General features: G+C 50.2%; 1 protein-coding gene across 1 annotated transcript in view; it reads left to right on the top strand.

The window, feature by feature from the left end:
- TBXAS1 (thromboxane A synthase 1) overlaps window positions 1–19,846 on the top strand; it is a 165,031-nt gene that overhangs the window by 90,726 nt on the left and 54,459 nt on the right. Inside the window, exon 5 of the mRNA XM_056123968.1 lies at window positions 7,456–7,572. Within this exon, the coding sequence (XP_055979943.1) occupies window positions 7,456–7,572 (117 nt within the window). The remainder of the gene's footprint in view (window positions 1–7,455; window positions 7,573–19,846) is intronic.

Below are 19,846 nucleotides of genomic sequence, written 5' to 3'. Positions count from 1 at the left end.
CACACACAAAGACTCACACTCTTACATACTCATACACTCCTTTACACTCACACACAAACACACAAACAGACTCTCACATATAGATATCACATACTGAGACTGACATATATCACACACTATTACACACCTGTACATATAGTGACACACACTCAGACACACTCACATACACATACAGCACACACTCAGAGACTTACATACACTCACACACACATACATAGAGGCCTACACACCACCCCACACATTCTCATATAATACATATCACACACATTCACATACATACTTATAGAGACTCACACGCATGCTCACACACTCACACACACACCACACACACACATGCTCATACACACAGATTACCTTGGAATTCTTGCTGTGGTGCTTCTGGTGTCTTGATTCCTATAAGCTTTGCCATAATCTCACCTGCTCCAAGAGCCCAGGACTCTGGGACCCATTTAGTGCACATTTATTCCCCTTATCCCAGGTCCTGCAAGAGTCCCTCATTGCAGACTGCCAGCCATCTCCCACTGGGCTGTAAACTCTGCACATTGAAATAAAAATTGGGAGTTTTATGCCTGTTGTAGCACAAGCATCCTGGCCAGGGCCCAACACATTTCAGGTCTCAAAAAATATTTGTGACCTGAGCCAAGGTTCCCAGTTATCCTAAGTGGGTTGGGAGTATTGCAGGAGTCTTACTCTTTTATTTTTATTTATTTATTTATTTATTTATTTTTCTTTTTGGGTCACACCCGGCGATGCTCAGGGATTACTCCTGGTTCATGCACTCAGGAACTACTCCTGGCCGTGCTCAGGGGACCATATGGGATGCTGGGAATCGAACCAGGGTCGGGCCACATGCAAGGCAAATGCCCTACCCGCTGTGCTATCACTCCAGCCCCCAGTCTTACTCTTTTATACTGGCTGGGAAACTGAGGCACAGAACAGTCCATTCTACCTAAAAGTCACAGGGAATCAGGATTTGAAGCCAGGAAAAATGACTCCAAAAGCAAGTCTGGAAAATACAGTTGAGCTTCCAAAACACCCCACAGAGATGGAGAATTCACCTTGAGAAAAGAGGAGGGGGTTACCAGGTCCTGTTAGGGACCCATTTCGGGTTCGGGGGTCACGGGAGCAGAAGCCTGGACAGCCAAGGGCTGAGCTGTGGAATGAGCCTGCAGACAGTGGCAGGCAGGGGTGGGCGGGGAGATGGGTCAGTGCTGTGTGCGGTCAGGGGACCCCGGCCTGGGATCCGCTGTGGTACGGACCGTCCCCCAAGGAGGTTTCAAAGTGGTGGCTGAGGGATTTCCACTGAAGCAGAGAATGAGTCCAGGTTAGAAGAAGCTCCTTAGACTGTTGGTGAGGCAACCGCTGACAGAAACATGTTTCCTGCCCTGATGCAGAGCACACAGACGCGTGCACAGACACATGTGTGCACGCACATGCATGCACCGTCCGGTTTAAAAGTCTAACGGGGGCCTGGAGTGATAGCACAGTGGGTAGGGCGTTTGCCTTGCACGCGGCTGACGCGGGTTCGAATCCCAGCATCCCATATGGTCCCCTGAGCACGGCCAGGAGTCATTCCTGAGTGCAGAGCCAGGAGGAACCCCTGTGCAAAGCCGGGTGTGACCCAAAAAGCAATAATAATAATAATAATAATAATAATAATAATAATAAGTCTAACCGGGGCAGAATGCCTGCTCTATAAAATGTTACTCCAGCTTTTCTGTTGTTTCATTTCTTGTATTTCTTCTCTTTCTGTGTCTCTGTCTCTGTCTGTCTGTCCTCCCCTCACCTCCCCTTCCCTCCCCTTCCCTCCCCTCCCCTCCCCTCCCCTACCCTACCCTCCCCTACCCTACCCTACCCTCTCCTCCCTTCTCCTCCCCTCCCCTCCCCTCCCCTACCCTACCCTACCCTTCCTCTCCTCTCCTCTCCTCTCCCAGGTGCAGGCTGGAGAGCTAGTATAATGGTTAGGGCATTTGCCTTGCATACAGTCCACCTCGGTTTGATCCTTAGAATGGAAATGGGTCACTCCTGAGCACAGAGCCAGGCCCCTGGGCACTGCCAGGGGTGTCCGTGCCCCACAGTGCTGGCAGCACTCTTAGATCCTCCACAGTGAAAGCCCGAGACTAGGGAGGAACATGTGGCCCAGCCAGCTAGCCCCTGCCTGGGAGCCGAGGCCGGGATGGCCGGCAACCTGCAGGCTGCCGGGGCAAGGTGTGTGTGTGTGTGTGTGTGTGTGTGTGTGTGTGCGCGTATGGTGGGGGTGATCAGGAAAAGCAGGGGCGCAGACTCTCTTGGGGCCCTTTTCTCTCTGGGCTGCCCACTCTGTACTCTGGCACCTTCAGAGCACACCTTATGCTTCTCATCAACACTGTCACTTTGGGGCTGGAGAGATAGCACAGCGGGTCGGGCATTTGCCTTGCATACGGCCGACCCGGGTTCGATTCCCAGCATCCCATATGGTCCCCTGAGCACCGCCAGGAGTAACTCCTGAGTGCAGAGCCAGAAGTAACCCCTGTGCATCGCCAGGTGTGACCCAAAAAGCAAAAAAAAAAAAAAAAAAAAAAAAAACAACAAATAAACAAAAAAGACCCTGTCACTTTTCTGCTTTTAAAAAGGAAAAACCAAAGATGTCACTTGCAACCACTCCACCGACAGCCGAGACTAGCTGTGTTTCTCCTCCGAGGTGGACAGGGTGGGGGTGGGCGCCTGGGAGGGCTCTGTGCCTTTTAGGCCTTTGCTCAGGAATCTGGCCGTCAGCACAGGAGGGCAGGGCTGGGCCAGGGGTACCGGGGGGCGGGGGGGCCTCTGGAGGGCAGAGACTCCCTGTTGCAAGGTGAAGGCTTGTGTGAGGCGATGCTATCTCAACCAACGCGCGTTCCCTCAGCCAAATGCGCCTCCTAGAACTGGCCAGGAGGGAAAATCCCACCTCAGTGTGTGCAGTCCCGAGGAAAGTGTGTTGTAAGCGTGTGTTCGTGTGAGTGTGTGCTCATGTGCACGTGCTCGTGTGTGTGCATGTGGGTACTTACAAACGCATGCCAGCATGTAAGCATTTGTGTGCCTGCACACGTGATTGTATGCATGTGTGTCCATGACCGTGTGTAGTTGCAATTGTAAAACTTTTGTTGTTGTTGTTGTCTGGTATGGGGCCCACAACCAGTGGTGCTCAGGGCTTCCTCCTGGCCCTGGATCAGGGGATTCTGGGGGGGCTTGGGGACCCTCTGTGGTGCCAGGGGTTGACCCCAGCTCAGCTGGTGCAGCAAGAGCCCTGCTCCAGCCCCTGGATAAGCCGATTGCTTTTAGCACTGGACTGTGTACCAGAGACGAGTCTCAGCTGGTTTTTCAGAGCCGTTTAGACCCACATGTTCAGCTCCCCAGGCCTCCCTGTTCAGAATTTATAAGAAGTAGGGGCGCAGTCTTTTTTTTTTTTTTTTTTTTTTGCTCTTTGGATCACACCCGGTGATGCACAGGGGTTACTCCTGGCTCTGCACTCAGGAATTACTCCTGGTGATGCTCGGTGGGAGGGGACCATATGGGATGCTGGGAATCAAACCCGGGTCGGCCGCGTGCAAGGCAAATGCATTACCCGTTGTGCTATCGCTCCAGCCCCATTGGGGAGGGGCACAATCATGGGGGACACCCATCACACATGGCACGTTATTTACCTTGGAATCACTCTGGGCTTTGACAGTGGACGAGTTCTAGCCCTTTAGACAATCTAGAATCTTCCACTATCGAACCCGATTCTACCCTCAGGCTCACACAAACACCCTCAACCTCGTCCTGCTTTTGCACAACCTCCAAACCGGAAAGAATGTTCCAAGCTCAGACAAATGACTCTCCCCCTCCTCTCCCCCACCCCGTCCGGATCTCGGTTCGAGCATTCCAAAGGCTGTGATTTGAGATGGCTGCCTCTGGGGGTCCTCCTGCGGTTCCACATTGCTGCTCTCTCTCTCACATTGCAACATTTTTTTTCCTTTTTGGATGGGTTAGAGCGATAGCATAGCAGGTAGGAGGGCATTTGCCTTGCCCATGGCCAACCCAGGTTCTATTCCTCTGTCCCTCTTGGAGAGCCCGGCAAGCTACTGAGAGTATCCCACCCGCATGGCAGAGCCTGGCAAGCTACCCATGACGTATTCGATATGCCAAACACAGTAACAACAAGCCTCACAATGATGACGTTACTGGTGCCTGCCTGAGCAAATCAATGAACAACAGGACAACAGTGCTACGGTGCTTTTTGGGTCACACTTGGTGATGCACAGGGGTTACTCCTGGCTCTGTGCTCAGGAATTACTGGCAGTGCTCGGGGGACCATATGGGATGCTGGGACTCGAACCTGGGTCGGCTGAGTACAAGGCAAATGCCCTACCCGCTGTGCTATTGCTCCAGCCCCACATTGCCACTTCTAGAAAGCACCTTGGCTCCTGCAATGCAGTCCCCAGGATCCCAGCCTGACTTCCATCCACAGGAAGGGAAAACCTTGGTGGGAATTGGGGGAGCACCTCACCACACAGCTTGGTGAGGGAGAGGGAGGACATCAACGAACCCAGAGCTGGGTTTATTCTCCGAGACAAGAAACAGCTACTCAGACCCAGCCTTGGGTCCCAGGGTAGACGTGGGGTCCCGTCAGCCTCACCTCATTTCTATTTGATCCTCTCACCAGAACCACACAAGCCACCGCCTGGCTTTGCTTGGAGTCGGGGCTTGAATTCTTGCAGCCTGGCCGTTTGCCAGTCTATAAATACCCGTAATGGATTATTTCCTCCTTTGATTTTAGAACCCAAACGAACAGACTCTGGGCCCCAGGTTCATAAAACCACCGTCATGAGCAGTGGCCACAGCACTTCTAAAGAATCGAGTTCTAAATTTAGAGAGGTATTCCTCAGCAGAAAATCATCCCAGCCACTTGCTTCTAATATATAATTAAGCCCTCCCTAGATACTTTGCAGTAATGTTTTATAGCTTATTTTGAGTGTTCATATTTTATCAGAAAATTATAATTTTCCTCTAAATAGGAGTTGTTGGGGTTTTTTTTTTTTCCTCCCAAGGCTTTTGAATGATGATGGCTGGCTTCATGTTTCAACTATAATTAAAACAGTGAAAAGAAAGAGCAGAAGCATATATCATATGCAGATCTGAGGAGTGCCTGGTTCCCCCCGACATCCCTACCTCCCACACTTGGCAGCCTTTGGCCCGGGGTAGGCTTTGATCCACTGTGGGGTCCCCAGTTTTGACCACTGAGTGGGAGTCGCCGAGGAAGAAAGGAGGAGGCAACCACATCCTGGTCGTTCTCCAGACCCAACTGAAACCGCGCCTCCTCCGAGAAGCCCTCCAGACTGCTCAGACCCTGCCCTTTCTCACTTTCCCACCCATAGTGACGACCTTTGTGTATTTGTGAGCTCACTGCCTCCCCACTTGACTCCCAGCTCCAGGAGGGGCCAAAGCAGGGGCTCCTTTACCCAACACTTTATAATCAGCTGATTTTTGGGGTGGGAGGGTACACCCAGAGGTGCTCAGGGCTTGCTCCTGGGTCTGTACTCAGGGATCATGCCTGGTGGACTCAGGGGGATCATACAGGGTGGTAGGAATTGAACCTGGGTGGACTGCACACAAGGCCAACACCCTTCCTGCTGGACTACGGCTCTGGCACACACAGAATATTCTTTTTTTTTAAATTTTTTATTAGTGAATCACCGTGAGGTACAGTTACACACTTACAAACTTTTCTACTCGCGTTTCAGTCATACAATAATTGAGTACGGCTGGAGCGATAGCGCAGCCCATAGGGCGTTTGCCTTGCAAGCATCCAACATGGCCGACCCAAGTTCAATTCCTCCACCCTTCTTGGAGAGCCCGGCAAGCTACTGAGAGTATTTTGCCCACACGGCAAAGCCTGGCAAGCTACCTGTGACATATTCGATATGCCAAACACAGTAACAATGGAGACGTTACTGGGCCCGCTCTAGCAAATCGATAAACAATGGGAGGACAGTGACAGTGACAGTGACATCCCTCCACCAGTGCCGATTTTTCACCACCAATGGTCCCAGCATCCCTCCCACCACCCCCACCCCATCTCCTCCACCCTACCCTGCCTCTGTGGCAGGGCATTCTCTTTTGCTCTCTCTCTCTCTCTTTGGGTGTTGTGGTTTGCAATAGAGGTCGTGAGTGGTCATCATGTTCATTCTATAGTCTACTTTCAGCACGCATCTCCCATCCCAAGTGGGTCCTCCTGGCACCCTTTACTTGGTGGTCCCTTCTCCATCTGAGCTGCCTTTTCCCCCAGCATGTGAGACCGGCTTCTAAGATGTGGAGTGATCTTCCACACAGAATATTCTTTGGAAGCAACTCTATTGGATGGTGCTACTGAAGAGTCCCTTACCCCTTCCCCTGTCCACCCCCAACCCCCATCTTCACTTTCCCACCCCCCCCACAGCAAGGCTCTCAACATGCAGGACTGTCCACCTCAGCCCCCACTGGCCAACCCAGCACCCCTTGCCAAGGAACCCAGATTGGGCACCTGAGAGATGGACCCACTGTGTGAGAGCTCAGGCTTTGCTTGGGAGAGACACTGGGTTGGATTTCTGGGACCACCTGGTCCCCTGATCACTGCCAGAAGCGACTGAGCCACTGAGCTGGGAGCAGCCTGTGAGCATTGTTTTGGGCACGACCCCAAAACAATAAAAAAATATCCAAATCTGGAATTCAGTTTAGATTCAGGAAGCTGGCTGTCCATTCCGGGGACACCATTCCCAGGGACACCATTCCCGGGGACACCGGGCAGCAGGGATTGGGGTGGGGGTTGCTGCAGAGCCCAGGGAGGCTGCCAAGTGTTGGGTCAGTGAAGCCCCAGGTTCCAGGAAGCCCTGGGCCAGCAAAGCCACGCACAGCTCCCTGGAATCTTCGGCACATTACCCATGAGGCCTGGGGGCCCCCTTCCATGAGCTTGTCAGAGAAAGCAAGGAGGAGGAGGAGGAGGAGGAGGAAGAGAAGAATGAGGAGGAGGAGGAGGAGGAAGAAGAAGAGGAAGAAGAGGAGGAGGAGGGGAGGAGGAAGAGGAGGTGGAGGATAGGAGGAGGAAGTGGAGGAGGAGGAGGAGGAGGATGAGGAGGAGGATGAGGAGGGGAGGAGGAAGAGGAAGTGGAGGGGAGGAGAAGGGGGGAGGAAAAGAAGAAGGGGAGGAGGAGGAGGAAGAGAAGGAGGAGAAGGAGGAGGAAGAAAAGGAAGAGGAGGAGGTGGACGAAGAGGTGGAGGGGAGGAGGAGGAGGTAGAGGGGTGGAAGAGAAGGAGGAGGAAGAAAAAGAGGAAGTGGAGAAGGATGAAGAGGAGGAGGAAGAGGAGGAGAAAAAGGAAGAGGAGGAGGAGGAAGAGAAGGAGGACTTCCCAGTGCCTGGAGGTCTTCACCCCAGCTGGCCTTGGCCCCTGTGTCCTCACCCTCTGCCTGTTCTTCTCTGCCAGGCGTCCGGTCTAGAGTGCAAGCCGTTGACCGACAGCATCCTGTTCCTCCGGGACTCACGCTGGGAGGAGGTTCGGGGCGTGCTGATTTCCGTCTTCAGTGCCGAGAAGATGACCGAGGTAATGTCCAGGAGCTGCCGCTCCTCCTTGGGGACCCAACACCAGGCCAGAGACCTGTCGTGTTGCCCTCCCCACTCCCGGACTTGCATGCTCCCGGGTGGGACTGGGTTCCTTGGCCGTGTCCCCCACCACAGGGTCTGTAAGCAGGCAGGGCACCCCAGGCCTGAGATGTGCCCCGCTACCCCTTGCAGGTGAGGGTGCCTGGAAGGGTGTTTCTCCTCCAACACAGTGAGTCCTTCACCTGGTGAATGCGGTGACCGCAGCGAATGCGGTGAATGCAGTTCCCAGGCACAGGGTCTGGGGTGGCGCCTGCCTCCCTGCATGTCTGGAAGCTTCTGGCCACAGACGGCTTCAGGACAGAGCCCAGCGCTGCTGCCCCTGCTGGGGGCCGCTCCAGGGAAGGGGTTGGGAGTAGGGGCAGGAGGCAGCGGGTCCCCAGCTCTGTTGGCTGGCAGGATTCCATCGTGGAGAGGGGACCTGCCCGAAGGCTCCGGGCACCTGCCCTTACCAGTGAGCGGCCACACCACCAGCCCTCGACTCTGCCTCCCTCCTCACGGGCTTCCCCCAGGAGCCCCTTGATTGCAGCTCTGGCTCCGCGTCAACCCCGAATTCTGAACCAGCTCGGGGTGTGCGTAGGGGCGAGTGCCTGGTAGCTAAGGGGCCGCTCCCATGCGAGGCCAGACCCCAGGAACTGCAGAGCCAGGAGCGCCCAGAACTTTCCACCCTGCCTGGCTGTTCAGGGATGCATAAACTCGCCGTGTCCGCGGCTCCGTGGATGGGCCCTGCATCAGCCTAGAACACCAGAGCCCCAGACTGCGGGTCACCTGCCTTCCGGGTGTCCTCCCAGGGTCAGCGGGGCCAGAGCTGCAGCCCCAGTGGCCCTGCTGGGGGTGACGGCTGTGCTGGCCAGGCCGGCAATGCTCCAGCAACCTGGGTGTAGACACACGTGTCTGGGTCCAGCCCTGTGAGAGCAACACAGCTGACAGCCTCATTGTACAGGCAGCAGGCACCGAGAGAGTGGGTGAGGTGCGCTTGGCCACACGTCGAGCTGGGGCAGAGCCTACTGGAATGCGCCGTGATGTATCCTTGCGTCTCCTCAGGACACACTCCATCCATGTCTCTCCTTAGACCATGCTGTTCACTACTTTTTTTTTTTCTTTCTGGGTCACACCCGACAATGCACCAGGGTTACTCCTGGCTCTGCACTCAGGAATTACTCCTGGCAGTGCTTGGGGGACCATATGAGATGCTGGGAATCAAACCTGGGTCAGCCATGTACAAGGCAAACACCCTACCTGCTATGCTATCGCTCCAGTCCCCCACTACTCCATAGACCACACTCCATCCATGTCTCACCTTAGACCACACTCTGTCCACTTCTCTGACATCCCCAAGCACCCGTGGACCATCTCAGGGGCTGTCTGGAGGCTGGAGAGAAGAAAAGACCATCAAAGGGGTCTCTGAGGCCCTGGGTGGGGTGGGGGAGGCGGGGATTGTGGATCTGAACCAACCTCCTCTAGCTCAGCCCCAAATTGGGACCAACCATGGCACAGACACAAAACCAAAACCAAACCTCTCCCTCCTTGCTCAGAATTCCATGGGCCCACAGTCTTGCTGATGCTTCACGCAGACTGGGATGCTGCTGTCTCTACCAGTCGGGGGATCCCCTAGCCACGGGAGTGGGGAGCGGGACTCCACTCCAGTCTGCTAATGAAGTCCTAGAAGAGAGGAATTCAGGGACGCAGAGGTGCTGCTTAAGGGACTGAAACACATGGACCAAAGAGCCTGTGGCAACGTGCCACTAATGCACCGGTGCTTCATTCCCATATGGGGCCCCTGGGGAATTTTCTGCACACACCTCTAAACTCAGGCACTCCAGGGCTGGAGCCATAGAACAGTGGGTAGGAACTTGCCTTGCACATGGCCGATGCAGGTTTGATCCCGGGCATCCCATATGGTCCCCTGAGCACTGCCAGGAGTGATTCCTGAGCACAGAGTCAGCCTGGAGTACTGGCAGGTTTTGGTTTTAAAAACCCAAACCCAAACCAAAAAAAAAAAAAAACCCAAAAGCCTAAATTCATGCACTCCACAAGGAAGGAGTGTCTCCCTACCCAGACACCCTGGGCTGCGGCTTACAGCTCAAAGAGCTGACCATTGATCTTCCCTAAGCCAGCTTCCCTTTGGGGCTCTGAGCTGCAGACTGTCTCTGCCCCAAGGCGTGGGAAGGATGGAGGACAGGTAAGAGGTCAGTTGGGGGCTTCCAGGCATGAGTGTCCCCCATCGCCTCCTTCCCCGGCATGCACAGCCCTCCTGGTTTCCAGAAGCTTCCTTCGGCTTTATTTTATTTTTAAAATATTGAATCACCACAAGGCACAAAGTTCTGGAGCTGCTCAGGATGGAGTGTCAGTTGTTCTCTGTTCTAGCGGCCATCGCTTCGCCAGTGTCCACTTCCCTCCATCATTGTCCCCAGTGTCCTGCTTCCTTTGACCTTAACCCCCAGTTAAAGTCATTCTAGGTCGCTGGCTTTCAAACCTGGCTCACCCCAGCTTACCCACCTACCTACCAATCAATCAATCAATCAATCAATCAATTTATCTATCTGTAGAATAACTGCCACAGGGAGATCAGGTTTATCCGGTTACACCCATCACAGTGCTCCTAGTCACTCCCATTCCTCTGTTTATCTGTAAACTCTTCTCTGTGCTCTCCTCCCCAGCCAGTTAATCACCTTTTCTCCCTAATCAGATTCTGTTAGCTTGTAAGATCAGATCCTTCTAAGGACACTGAACTTGTATTGTAAGTTATGTCCTTTGCATAGTTACCTTAAGGCAATGTCCTTTCTGTATGGACACAGGAAAACAGTTAATATTATGCTTTGTAACTTGGGAATTGATTGACTCCGAATAATATTTACTCCTGGGCATCTGCTTTCTTGACTCAGTTGCCCTTAGTTCCTAGCACCCCAAAAGCAGGGTACCGACGAGGGACTGAATGGACCCAGGGCAAGCGGTGAGCTACCCTGGCATCGAAATGGGCCAGGCCAAAGCGCCACATACTCAACTATAAGTTGAGGGCATGATCATGGACAAATGCTGTCATGATCCAAAAGTAAGTAACGACGAGACTAGGACCCTGCTGGGGCTAGGAAGACTAACTTGGCCTGAGGACTGTAATCTATCTATCTATCCATCTATCTAATCTATCTATCTCTCTATATGTACCAGGGTCACCCCAACTTCTTGTTAATAACACATCATGCTATACGCACCCCAGGACCTACTGCAGGATGAGAATTTCCCCAGGGTGCCTGAGGCCCTCTGTCCATGCTTGGTCTGGCCAGATGCTGATAAGAGCCAGGCTGGAAAATGAGGGCCTGGAGTCTCCACCTGGGTCCCTCGTCTGACCCCCCTCAGCCCGCAGTTCCGCAGACTCCTGAGAGCCGGACCTCGGCACTCCCTCCCCCGCCCTTCTCTGCTTTATTTTCCTCTGTGGTGCTATCACCTGCTAATATCCCATTTCTGTGACTTATTTTTCCCTTCCTTGTTAATGGAATGGCACCAGGCCCGTCATGGGCACTCAATAATGATCTGCAGGATGAATGGATGGACGGGAAGATGAAGATACAAAGAACCAGGCAGCTGGCCACCTCGGGATGCGGGATGCGTGTTAAGATGACAATAAAAGGGAAGTGATTTTGTCAAGGACGAATTAAGTAACAGGAGGCTGTGAATTGTTGGCTTTCTCTGTGGAGCCGGGAGGAGAGAGGCGGAGGGGAGAGGAGAGGAGAGCGAGGTGCGCAGGGAGGCAGGGGTGAGGGGAGCTGAGGGAAGGGGCCAGGCTGGGGAGCAGCTGGCAGAAGCACCTCCAGCCTGCCCTCCCCTTGTTGTCGGTATCTTGCTCCGTTTTCCTGAAAATAGCTTAGAAATATCATTATCTGCAGTCCTTTCCAATCTCTTCAATAGCTTCGGGATGTTTATTCGCCAACTTCAGGGTTTATTCCTGAAATATAGATTTGTCTTCCCTGGGCCTCTCTCTGGAGCTTTTTCCTACCGGATCTTGGCAGCCTTTGGCCCGGCCCCAGTCATTAATAGTCATGAGCTCTGGGAGGAGACCGGCTTGCTTGCTTGCTTTCCTTCCTGCTTTCCTTCCTCCTTTCCTTCCTTCTTTCTTTCTTTCTTTCTTTCTTTCTTTCTTTCTTTCTTTCTTTCTTTCTTTCTTTCTCCTTCCTTCCTTCCTTCCTTCCTTTCCTTCTTTCTCTCTCTTTCTTTCTTTCTTTCTTTCTTTCTTTCTTTCTTTCTATATTTTGCTATTGAATCACCATGAATTACAGAGTTACCAAGTTATTTGTGACTGACCTTCAGGTGTACAATGTTCCAACACCAATCCCTTCGCCCCAGTTACCCTCCGTCTCCCCAGTCTGCCCTGGGTAGAATTTTCTCTGCAATGTCCTGTTGTTCCCTTCCCCGACCTCCCCCGGAAGCAGACTTCCTACCGGAAACCAGTTCTTATGCTCTCTGTTCCTGTTGCCTTTGGGAACTTGTTATTCCTCAACTCTTTCTTTCCTGCTTCTATTTTATTTTTATTTTATTTTATTTTTTGCTTTGGGTCACACCCAGCAATGCACAGGTGTCACTCCTGGCTCTGCATTCAGGAATTATCCCTGGCGGTGCTCAGGGGACCATATGGAATGCTGGGACTCGAATCTGGGTCAGCTGCGTGCAAGGCAAACGCCCTACCCTCTGTGTTATCACTTCTTTCCTTATTTCCTTTCTCTCTCTCTCTCTCTCTTTTTCTCTCTCTCTCTCTCTCTCTCTCTCTCTCTCTTTCTTTCTTTGAAACCTCACCCAGAGATGCTCATGGATCACTCCTGGTGGTGCTTGGGGGACCAAATAGGATGCCAGGGATAGAACCTGAGTCAGCTGCATCCAAGGCAACCACCTTACCTGCTGTACTATCACTCTGGCCCCCAACTATGTCCCTTTTTTTGCTTATTTGTTTGTTTGTTTTAGTTTTGGGGCCAAACCTGGTGATATTCAGGGGCTATTTCTGGCTCTTCATTCAGGAATTACTCCTGGCGGTGCTCAGGGGACCATGTGGGATGCCGAGGATCAAACCCATGTAGGTTGTGTGTGAGGCAAGTGCCCTACCTTCTTCTATACAATTGCTCCAGTCCTGCAATTATGTTTCTTTATATCCGGTATATGAGAAAGATTATTCTTTGTCTGTCCCTCTCCCTCTGAGTAACCTCACTCAGCATGACACTCTCCAGCCCCATCCATATAGCAGCAAATGACAGGACTTCATCTTTTTTGATGGCTGAGTAGTATTCCATTGGGTGATATACCAGAGTGTCTGTTCTTGAACACTTGAGATGTTCCCAGGTTTGGGCTATCGTGTGCTACAGTGAACATAGGCATGCAGGTGATTTGGGGGGGCCTGTCTTTCATTCATGACAGTAAAAGGCCTGGACCAACCATGATGTAAAGTTACTTTCCCACCAGCAATGGATCACGCATTTGTATTTTTATTGAAAGCAATTTGGTTTTTGACTTAAGCCTTATCAGAGAGTATCTGGAGAGATGGAGACTAGTGAAATGAGTCTGGTACCTCTCTGAATCCAGAGAAAGAGACTGCGACAATCAGAGCTCGGTAGCAGCAGGTCGTAGGAATTTCTAGGAAAGAGTTGTAGAGCATTGCGGAGGGGGGAAAAGTGGTGTTTGTTTGTTTGTCTTTTTGTTTTTAAATTAGGTGGAAAAAAAATTAGGTGGAGAGCGTTTTGTTTGACTGTCTTTGGGCCGTACCCTGCGGTGCTCAGGGCTTACTCCTGACTCTGCACTCAGGAATCACTCCTGGCAGTGCTTGGGGGGAACCGTGTGTGATACCTGGGATCGAACCCAGGACAAGCACCTTACCCTTTGTGAGGAGTCTTATGCAGTGAGGAAACGTGTGTGTGTATGTAGCGATAGCACAGCGGGTAGGGCGTTCGCCTTACACGCGGCCAACATGGCTGACCCGAGTTCGATTCCTCCGCCCCTCTCGGAGAGCCCGGCAAGCTACTGAGAGTATTCGATATGCCAGACACAGTAACAACCTTTTAATTGAATCACAGTGAGGTACAGTTACAAAGTTGTTCATGCATGATTGGATTTCAGTCATACCATGTTCTATTACCTGTCCCTTCACCAGTGTACATTTCCCACCATCAGTGTCCTCAGTTTCCCTCCTGCCTCCCTGCTGCCTCTATGGCAACACATAGCTTCTCTCTCTCTCTCTCTCTCTCTCTCTCTCTCTCTCTCTCTCTCTCTCTCTCTCTCTCTTTCTCTCTCTCTCTCATTTTGGGCATTTGGGCATTATGGTTTGCAATACAGATACTGAAGTGTTATCATGGATATCCCTTTACCTACTTTCAACACTCGTTTCTTGTCCAGAGTGATCATTTCCAGCTATTATTGTCACAGTGGTCCTCTCTATCCTAACTGCCGTCCACCCCCACACACTTGTGGCAAGCTTCCAACCATTTACCAGTCCTCCTGGCCCCTGTGTTCGCTGGCTTTGGACCTTAGTCTCATACTTTTAAAAATTTTTTATCTGTAGCACTGTCTGTCACTGTCCTCCCATTGTTCATTGATTTGCTCAAGTGGGCACCAGTAACGTCTGCATTGTGAGACTTCTTATTACTGTTTTTGGCATATCGAATAAGCCACGGGGAGCTTGCCAGGCTCTGCCATGTGGACGGGATACTCTCGGTAGCTTGCTGGGCTACCCGTCCCCGAGAGGGATGGAGGAATTGAACCCGGGTTGGCTGCATACAAGGCAAATGCCCTACCCACTGTGCTAGTTAGGGAAACTTGCCAGTTCGATCTGTGAGATCTTATCCACTAAGGGATATTGTTTTTCTTTTCTTTTCTTTTCTTCTCTTTTTTTTTTTCTTTTTGGGTCACACCAGCAATGCACAGGGGTTATTCCTTGCTCTGCACTCAGGAATTATTCCTGGCGGTGCTCAGGGGACCATATGGGATGCTGGGAATCGAACTCAGGTCGGCCACATGCAAGGCAAATGCCCTACCTTCTGTGCTATTGCTCCAGCCCCGGGATTTTGTTTTTCTTTAAAAAAAAAAAAGTTTTGGGCGACTCACCTAACAGTGGTCAGGTTAGGTGTTGGATGTGTTCCTTCCTGGCAGTGGTGCTAGGAACCAAATCTGACCCCTGCAGACATGGCACGTGCTCTGGCCTGACGATCTCTCTGACCTCATTTATTCTTTGTAAGGGCCAGCTAGCAAAGTTTTGAGAGAGGAGGCTTGAACCAAAAGCTAAGCTTGTAAAATTTTGTGTAAGCCTCCACTCTGGATCAGAAATAGATTTCACTGCAAGAAGCAAAACTGGCACTTTGTTGGTTCATCTCTGAAGGGAAAGTGTAAGTGACGGGATTCACTAGGGACCCGGGTCAGTCCTAGTTTTTCCTCTTCTTTCTTTTTTATAACTCACCAGGAAGAGGAAAAACAGGATGAAATCTATCCTTGTATATGCCTAGACACTCTTCTGACTTGAAAAGTAGGAAATCAGTTGGAATTAGCTTCTAAGTTTTGTAAGTGATTGTGGAAGTTTACACAAAAAAGACCAGAAAAATTCCACGGAAGCCAGAATCAAGTCATCCATTGGTGAGAAAAGCAACTAAACTACTCACATGAGGATAAATCTCAAGCTATAATTACTGTCATGGGGAAAGATTTGAAATCATCAAGAACCAAAAAGGGTCCAGTCATATTCTGCAAAATAGTACAAGTCATCTTTTTTTTTTTATTGAACCACCGTGAGATAGATCATTACAAAGCTGTTCGTGAACAGGTTTCAGTCATACAATGTTCCATCACCCATCCCATCACCAGTTCCATCCCATCACCATTTCCTACCACCAATATCCCCAGTTTCCTTTATACCCCCCCAACCACCCCCATGGCAGGCAGCAGGCACTTTTCCTCTCTCTCTCTCTCTCTCTCTCTCTCTCTCTCTCTCTCTCTCTCTCTTTCCTTTTGTGCATTATGGTTTGCAATACAGGTACTAAGAGGTCATCATATTTGGTCAGCATTTTTATTGGGAAGATACAGTTGGAGTAGCTTTTTTTTTTTAACAGGATGGTAGTTTTTGGATGTGGACATGACTGCCAGGGCTTCTGGAAGTACAGGGGGGTAGGGAGAGGTAGCCCAATCCAACTCCCAGAAAGACTGGAGATTTCAGTCACAAAACACACATATTCGAATTTTCAGCAGATTAATATCTAGGTGAGGTTCGTCCTGAGATGGTGGAGGCTGGCCAGGGTCATGGTGGTGATTTTGGATTGTGGGAGCAAGCAGCTGCCGGGGGCTCTATTTGGGTGGGCACTGGACCTGGGAGGGCACACCCACTAGCCATGTTCTTAGAGGGGTACTGAGTCCCTTTTCAAGGACAAGAGAAAGATTGGTGGTTTAAAAAAATGTTTCTGTTTCTTCCGGGCCCGTTTAAACTTTGAATAGATAAAGGTATGAATAGAGAGTGTCCTCCTTGGCTACTTAAAGGCCTGAGGAGATTGGACAGCAGATCTCTGAGGGAGATTACACAGAAATTCAGTTTTTTTCAATCACCCCCAAATGACCACAGACTCCAATCTAGATAAGCCAACCATCACACCCAACATGGCAGCTCAGACACGGCCACTTGGATTGTCCCAGTAATGGACCTTCCTTTATCACCAAGGACACTGCAAACAGGTGATCCATTGAGCACAGGTGCCACATGGCTCCTTCATCAGTGATAGCCTGAGACTGGCTGTGTGTGTCCCTCTGGAGGAAATGAGCCGATGAAATCTCCAGGCCGGGGAGACTTCGGCAAAGAAAAATCAGGCCCCTAGGGAAGGCTGGTATCTCTCACAGTCGCTGAGAACCCAACTCTCTGCCTAATTTTTCACATTCTTCCAGATGTTTCCTGTCAGGAAGGCACAGTCAATAATGTATGAATCTTAAAAGCAGAGGCAGATGTGGTTATTATTCCCTCTAGACCTTTTCTGCCTTGGAGAAGATGTATTACTCAAAAATGACTGCAATGTGAAAAAAAAAAAAGTTAAGTTGATAGAGCTGGCTTGTATGTCAATGCAGATTTCAGACCATTTCAGGGCAAAAGTCTTTGCTGCATTACCATCATCCTCATGGTTCTGTTTGGCCTTTCCATGTTCACGGTCAACTCTTGAGATGTGACACACAAGGCTTCAAAAGTAGAACCCAGTCACTAGGGATGTTTAAGGTCACAGCTTTTACCTCTTGCCTTTACCTCCAGCAATCTATTTGTAATATCTGCTTTAATTTCTTTCTTTCTTTCTTTCTTTCTTTCTTTCTTTCTTTTTTTCTTTTTGGATCACACCCAGTGATGCTCAGGGATTACTCCTCGTTGTGCTTGAGGGACTGTATGGGATGCTGGGGATGGAACTCAGGTTAGCTGCATGCAAGACAAACGCCCTACCCATTGCACTAACACTCCAGCCACTGTTTTAATTTCTTAATTTTTCTAAGCAAGAGAAAAACGAAAATTGGGCCAGAGTGATAGTACAACAGGTAGGGTGTTTGCCTTTAACACTGACCTGGGTTTGATCTCTGGCATCCTATTTAATCCCCCAAACAATGCCAGGAGTAATTCCTGAATGCAGAGATGGGAGTAACCCCTGATCATCGCCGGATGTGACACAAAAAGCTAATAATAATAATTATTATTATTATTATTATTATTATTATTATAAAATGGAAAGCCATTAGAACCCAGATGTAACAGTGGCAGGTAATTGATAGTTCCACATTCCCCCCCCCACCCCTCTGCCCCGTGCCCACATCCCACCCTGCCTGACCAGTTGTCCATTTTCCAGAATGTCTGGGAATTTAGCAGCAAGAGACCATTATCCCATAACACAGTTGTACTCCACTGACACCTAATCTCCTAATTAAAATCGGATAATGATGGACTGTTGAAATTCTGGTGAAAACCCATTCTTGTTTCATTTGCATTTAAAAGCAAACACACTCCTCATCCCTGGTACCCCATCCTGGGTTGTAATTTGGCCTTCCTTTGCCAGAATCATCATGTCACTCTGACTTGCCGCTGGTGAGAGCTAAAAGAGCATCTAAATATTCTTCCAGCCTGATTGTTGCTAGGTGATGCCAGCCGCCGCCTCCTCGTCGGAGTGAGTTCTGATTGGTCACAACTCTTGACAGGAGTCACTGACTTATGAGAAATGACACTTGATTATTCACGAGATGGCTTGAGCTGATCCTTAACAGCAGGGGATTTTGCATAAAAACAAGTCAGGGATGTTTTTAAGATCCGGGCGGCTGCAGAGGGAGGCAAGAAGTTTTGTTAACTGGTATTCATTTTACATTTATTAGTCATTTATTAGTCGGTGCTTTCAATGAACACTTTGGGTACTGATTGTTCTGTTTCGAACCAACCGGAGGTTTGTTTCCGTGTTACTGCCCAGTCCCATCAGCTGACCCTTATTTACTCAGAACCGCCCCCCTCCTGATATTTGTTCCAAAACATTACCCATTTATCCCAGAACATCAAATAGAATGAAATGTTAAATTCATAAGGCCCAGTTCCTATTTATTATGATTTCATATCTTGAAGGGGTTTATAGTGTAGAAATCACCAAGTATGTACATTCCTGCATTACCACCAAGTAAAGAAGGATGAAAGAGGATGCATGTTTTCTCTCTCTTTCTCTTCTCTCTGTCTCTTTTTTTCTCTCTCTCTCTTCTTCCTCCTCCTCTCATGGGAAATCCCTTTGAGAGTACATTGGGCTGGTAGCTCCGGCACTTGAATTCTCTGATTTCTGCTAACTTTTGGCAAAAAGAAAAGGCACATTGCAGGTGGAATGAGCTCAGGAGCAGAGGCACCTGGGCCCAGAGTACTGGGTGTGTCTAGGACATAAAGGAGAACAAACTGGCCAGGACAGAGAGGAAGCTGGAACAGGAAGTGGCAACATGGGAGGGAGAGGGCTTGTGCAAACTTCACAGGACAATGCAAAGCTCTTAGATCCTTGGAAGTGGGGCAGACGTGGTTCAGCTTTAGCTTCTGCTTCCATTTCTGTGAACATTTCTGGAGCAGGTGAGAGAAAGTTCAGGTCTTCTCAGGTCTCCAGCGGGGCATGTTTGAATCTCAAGGTGGCAGTTCCTTCCTATGCCCACTTCCTGTATAGACAGGTGAGTGGGCAGGCTCTGCACTGTCTGTGAGATGCCTTCTTGGTGGAGAAGCATAGAGCAGCACAGAAAAGACCCCAACCCCCTCCTTCCCTCTCCCTGGTGCAAGCTGATCCACCCCCCAATTGCCAGAAGAGCCAAGGGTGTGTGTGTGTGTGTGTGTGTGTGTGTGTGTGTGTGTGTGTGTGTGTTTCCAGTTCATGGCATCAGAACTGCCTCCAGTGAAACGTAGAAGCTAATGAATTGTGCAGCAAAGGGAACGTGACTCCTAGTTTTGGAGAAAATGGAACAATCCGGGAGTCGAAGGATCTTGAATTCCAATAATCACTTTTCCTCAATTATCTAGAAAGATAATTTAGGAAATTACTAATTACTAACTACTTTGATGCTTTAGATAAGCATCAAAGTCGGCAGGTTATGCCTTTTAGGTCATCACGTAATTCTAAAGTCAGTGCATAGGAGAGAAGCCAGGAGGCCAGCTGGAGGATGGTGCCGGTGGCAGGATGTTGAGGCCCTGACCGGGCCTGCTATTCTCATGGACCCCCAGCCATGGGCCCCCATGGGCCAACCTGGAGCTGAGTAACCTCCATGGAACACCAGAGCATCCACGGAAAGGGACTTCGTAGATCCGATGAGCACCTCAGGAAGGGGTGACAACCAAGTTTAGAAAGATTCCATCTTGCCCAAATTTCTCTCCAAGTAAAACCTACTTCAATTCCATCTTTGACAGTTGAGTGTTTCTTGGGTACTATCTATCTCAAGGTCCTCAAAGGACATCTCATCAGCCAGTTATTGCAGAGAACCTTCTAGAAAATCAGCTGAATATGCTGAAGAGTGCCCGCTCCTGACACAAGCACTAAGAACTTCAACACAACAACACACAAGAGTTATCTCAAGAGACTGACATGGAAAACGTCTTTGTTATTTATTGCTCCGTAACAAAGACCCCCTGGACTTGGCACCTTAAACAACAAGGCTTTCTTAGCTCCTGCTTTCTACAGACAGAAGGCAGTTTGGTTTAGCAGGTGGCCTGTCTGTTTGGTATCAGGCGTCCATCC

This window comes from Sorex fumeus, unplaced genomic scaffold (genome assembly GCF_029834395.1).
Source record: "Sorex fumeus unplaced genomic scaffold, SorFum_2.1 ptg000048l, whole genome shotgun sequence".
NCBI lineage: Eukaryota > Metazoa > Chordata > Mammalia > Eulipotyphla > Soricidae > Sorex > Sorex fumeus.
This window is presented reverse-complemented; position numbering and strand designations above follow the sequence as displayed.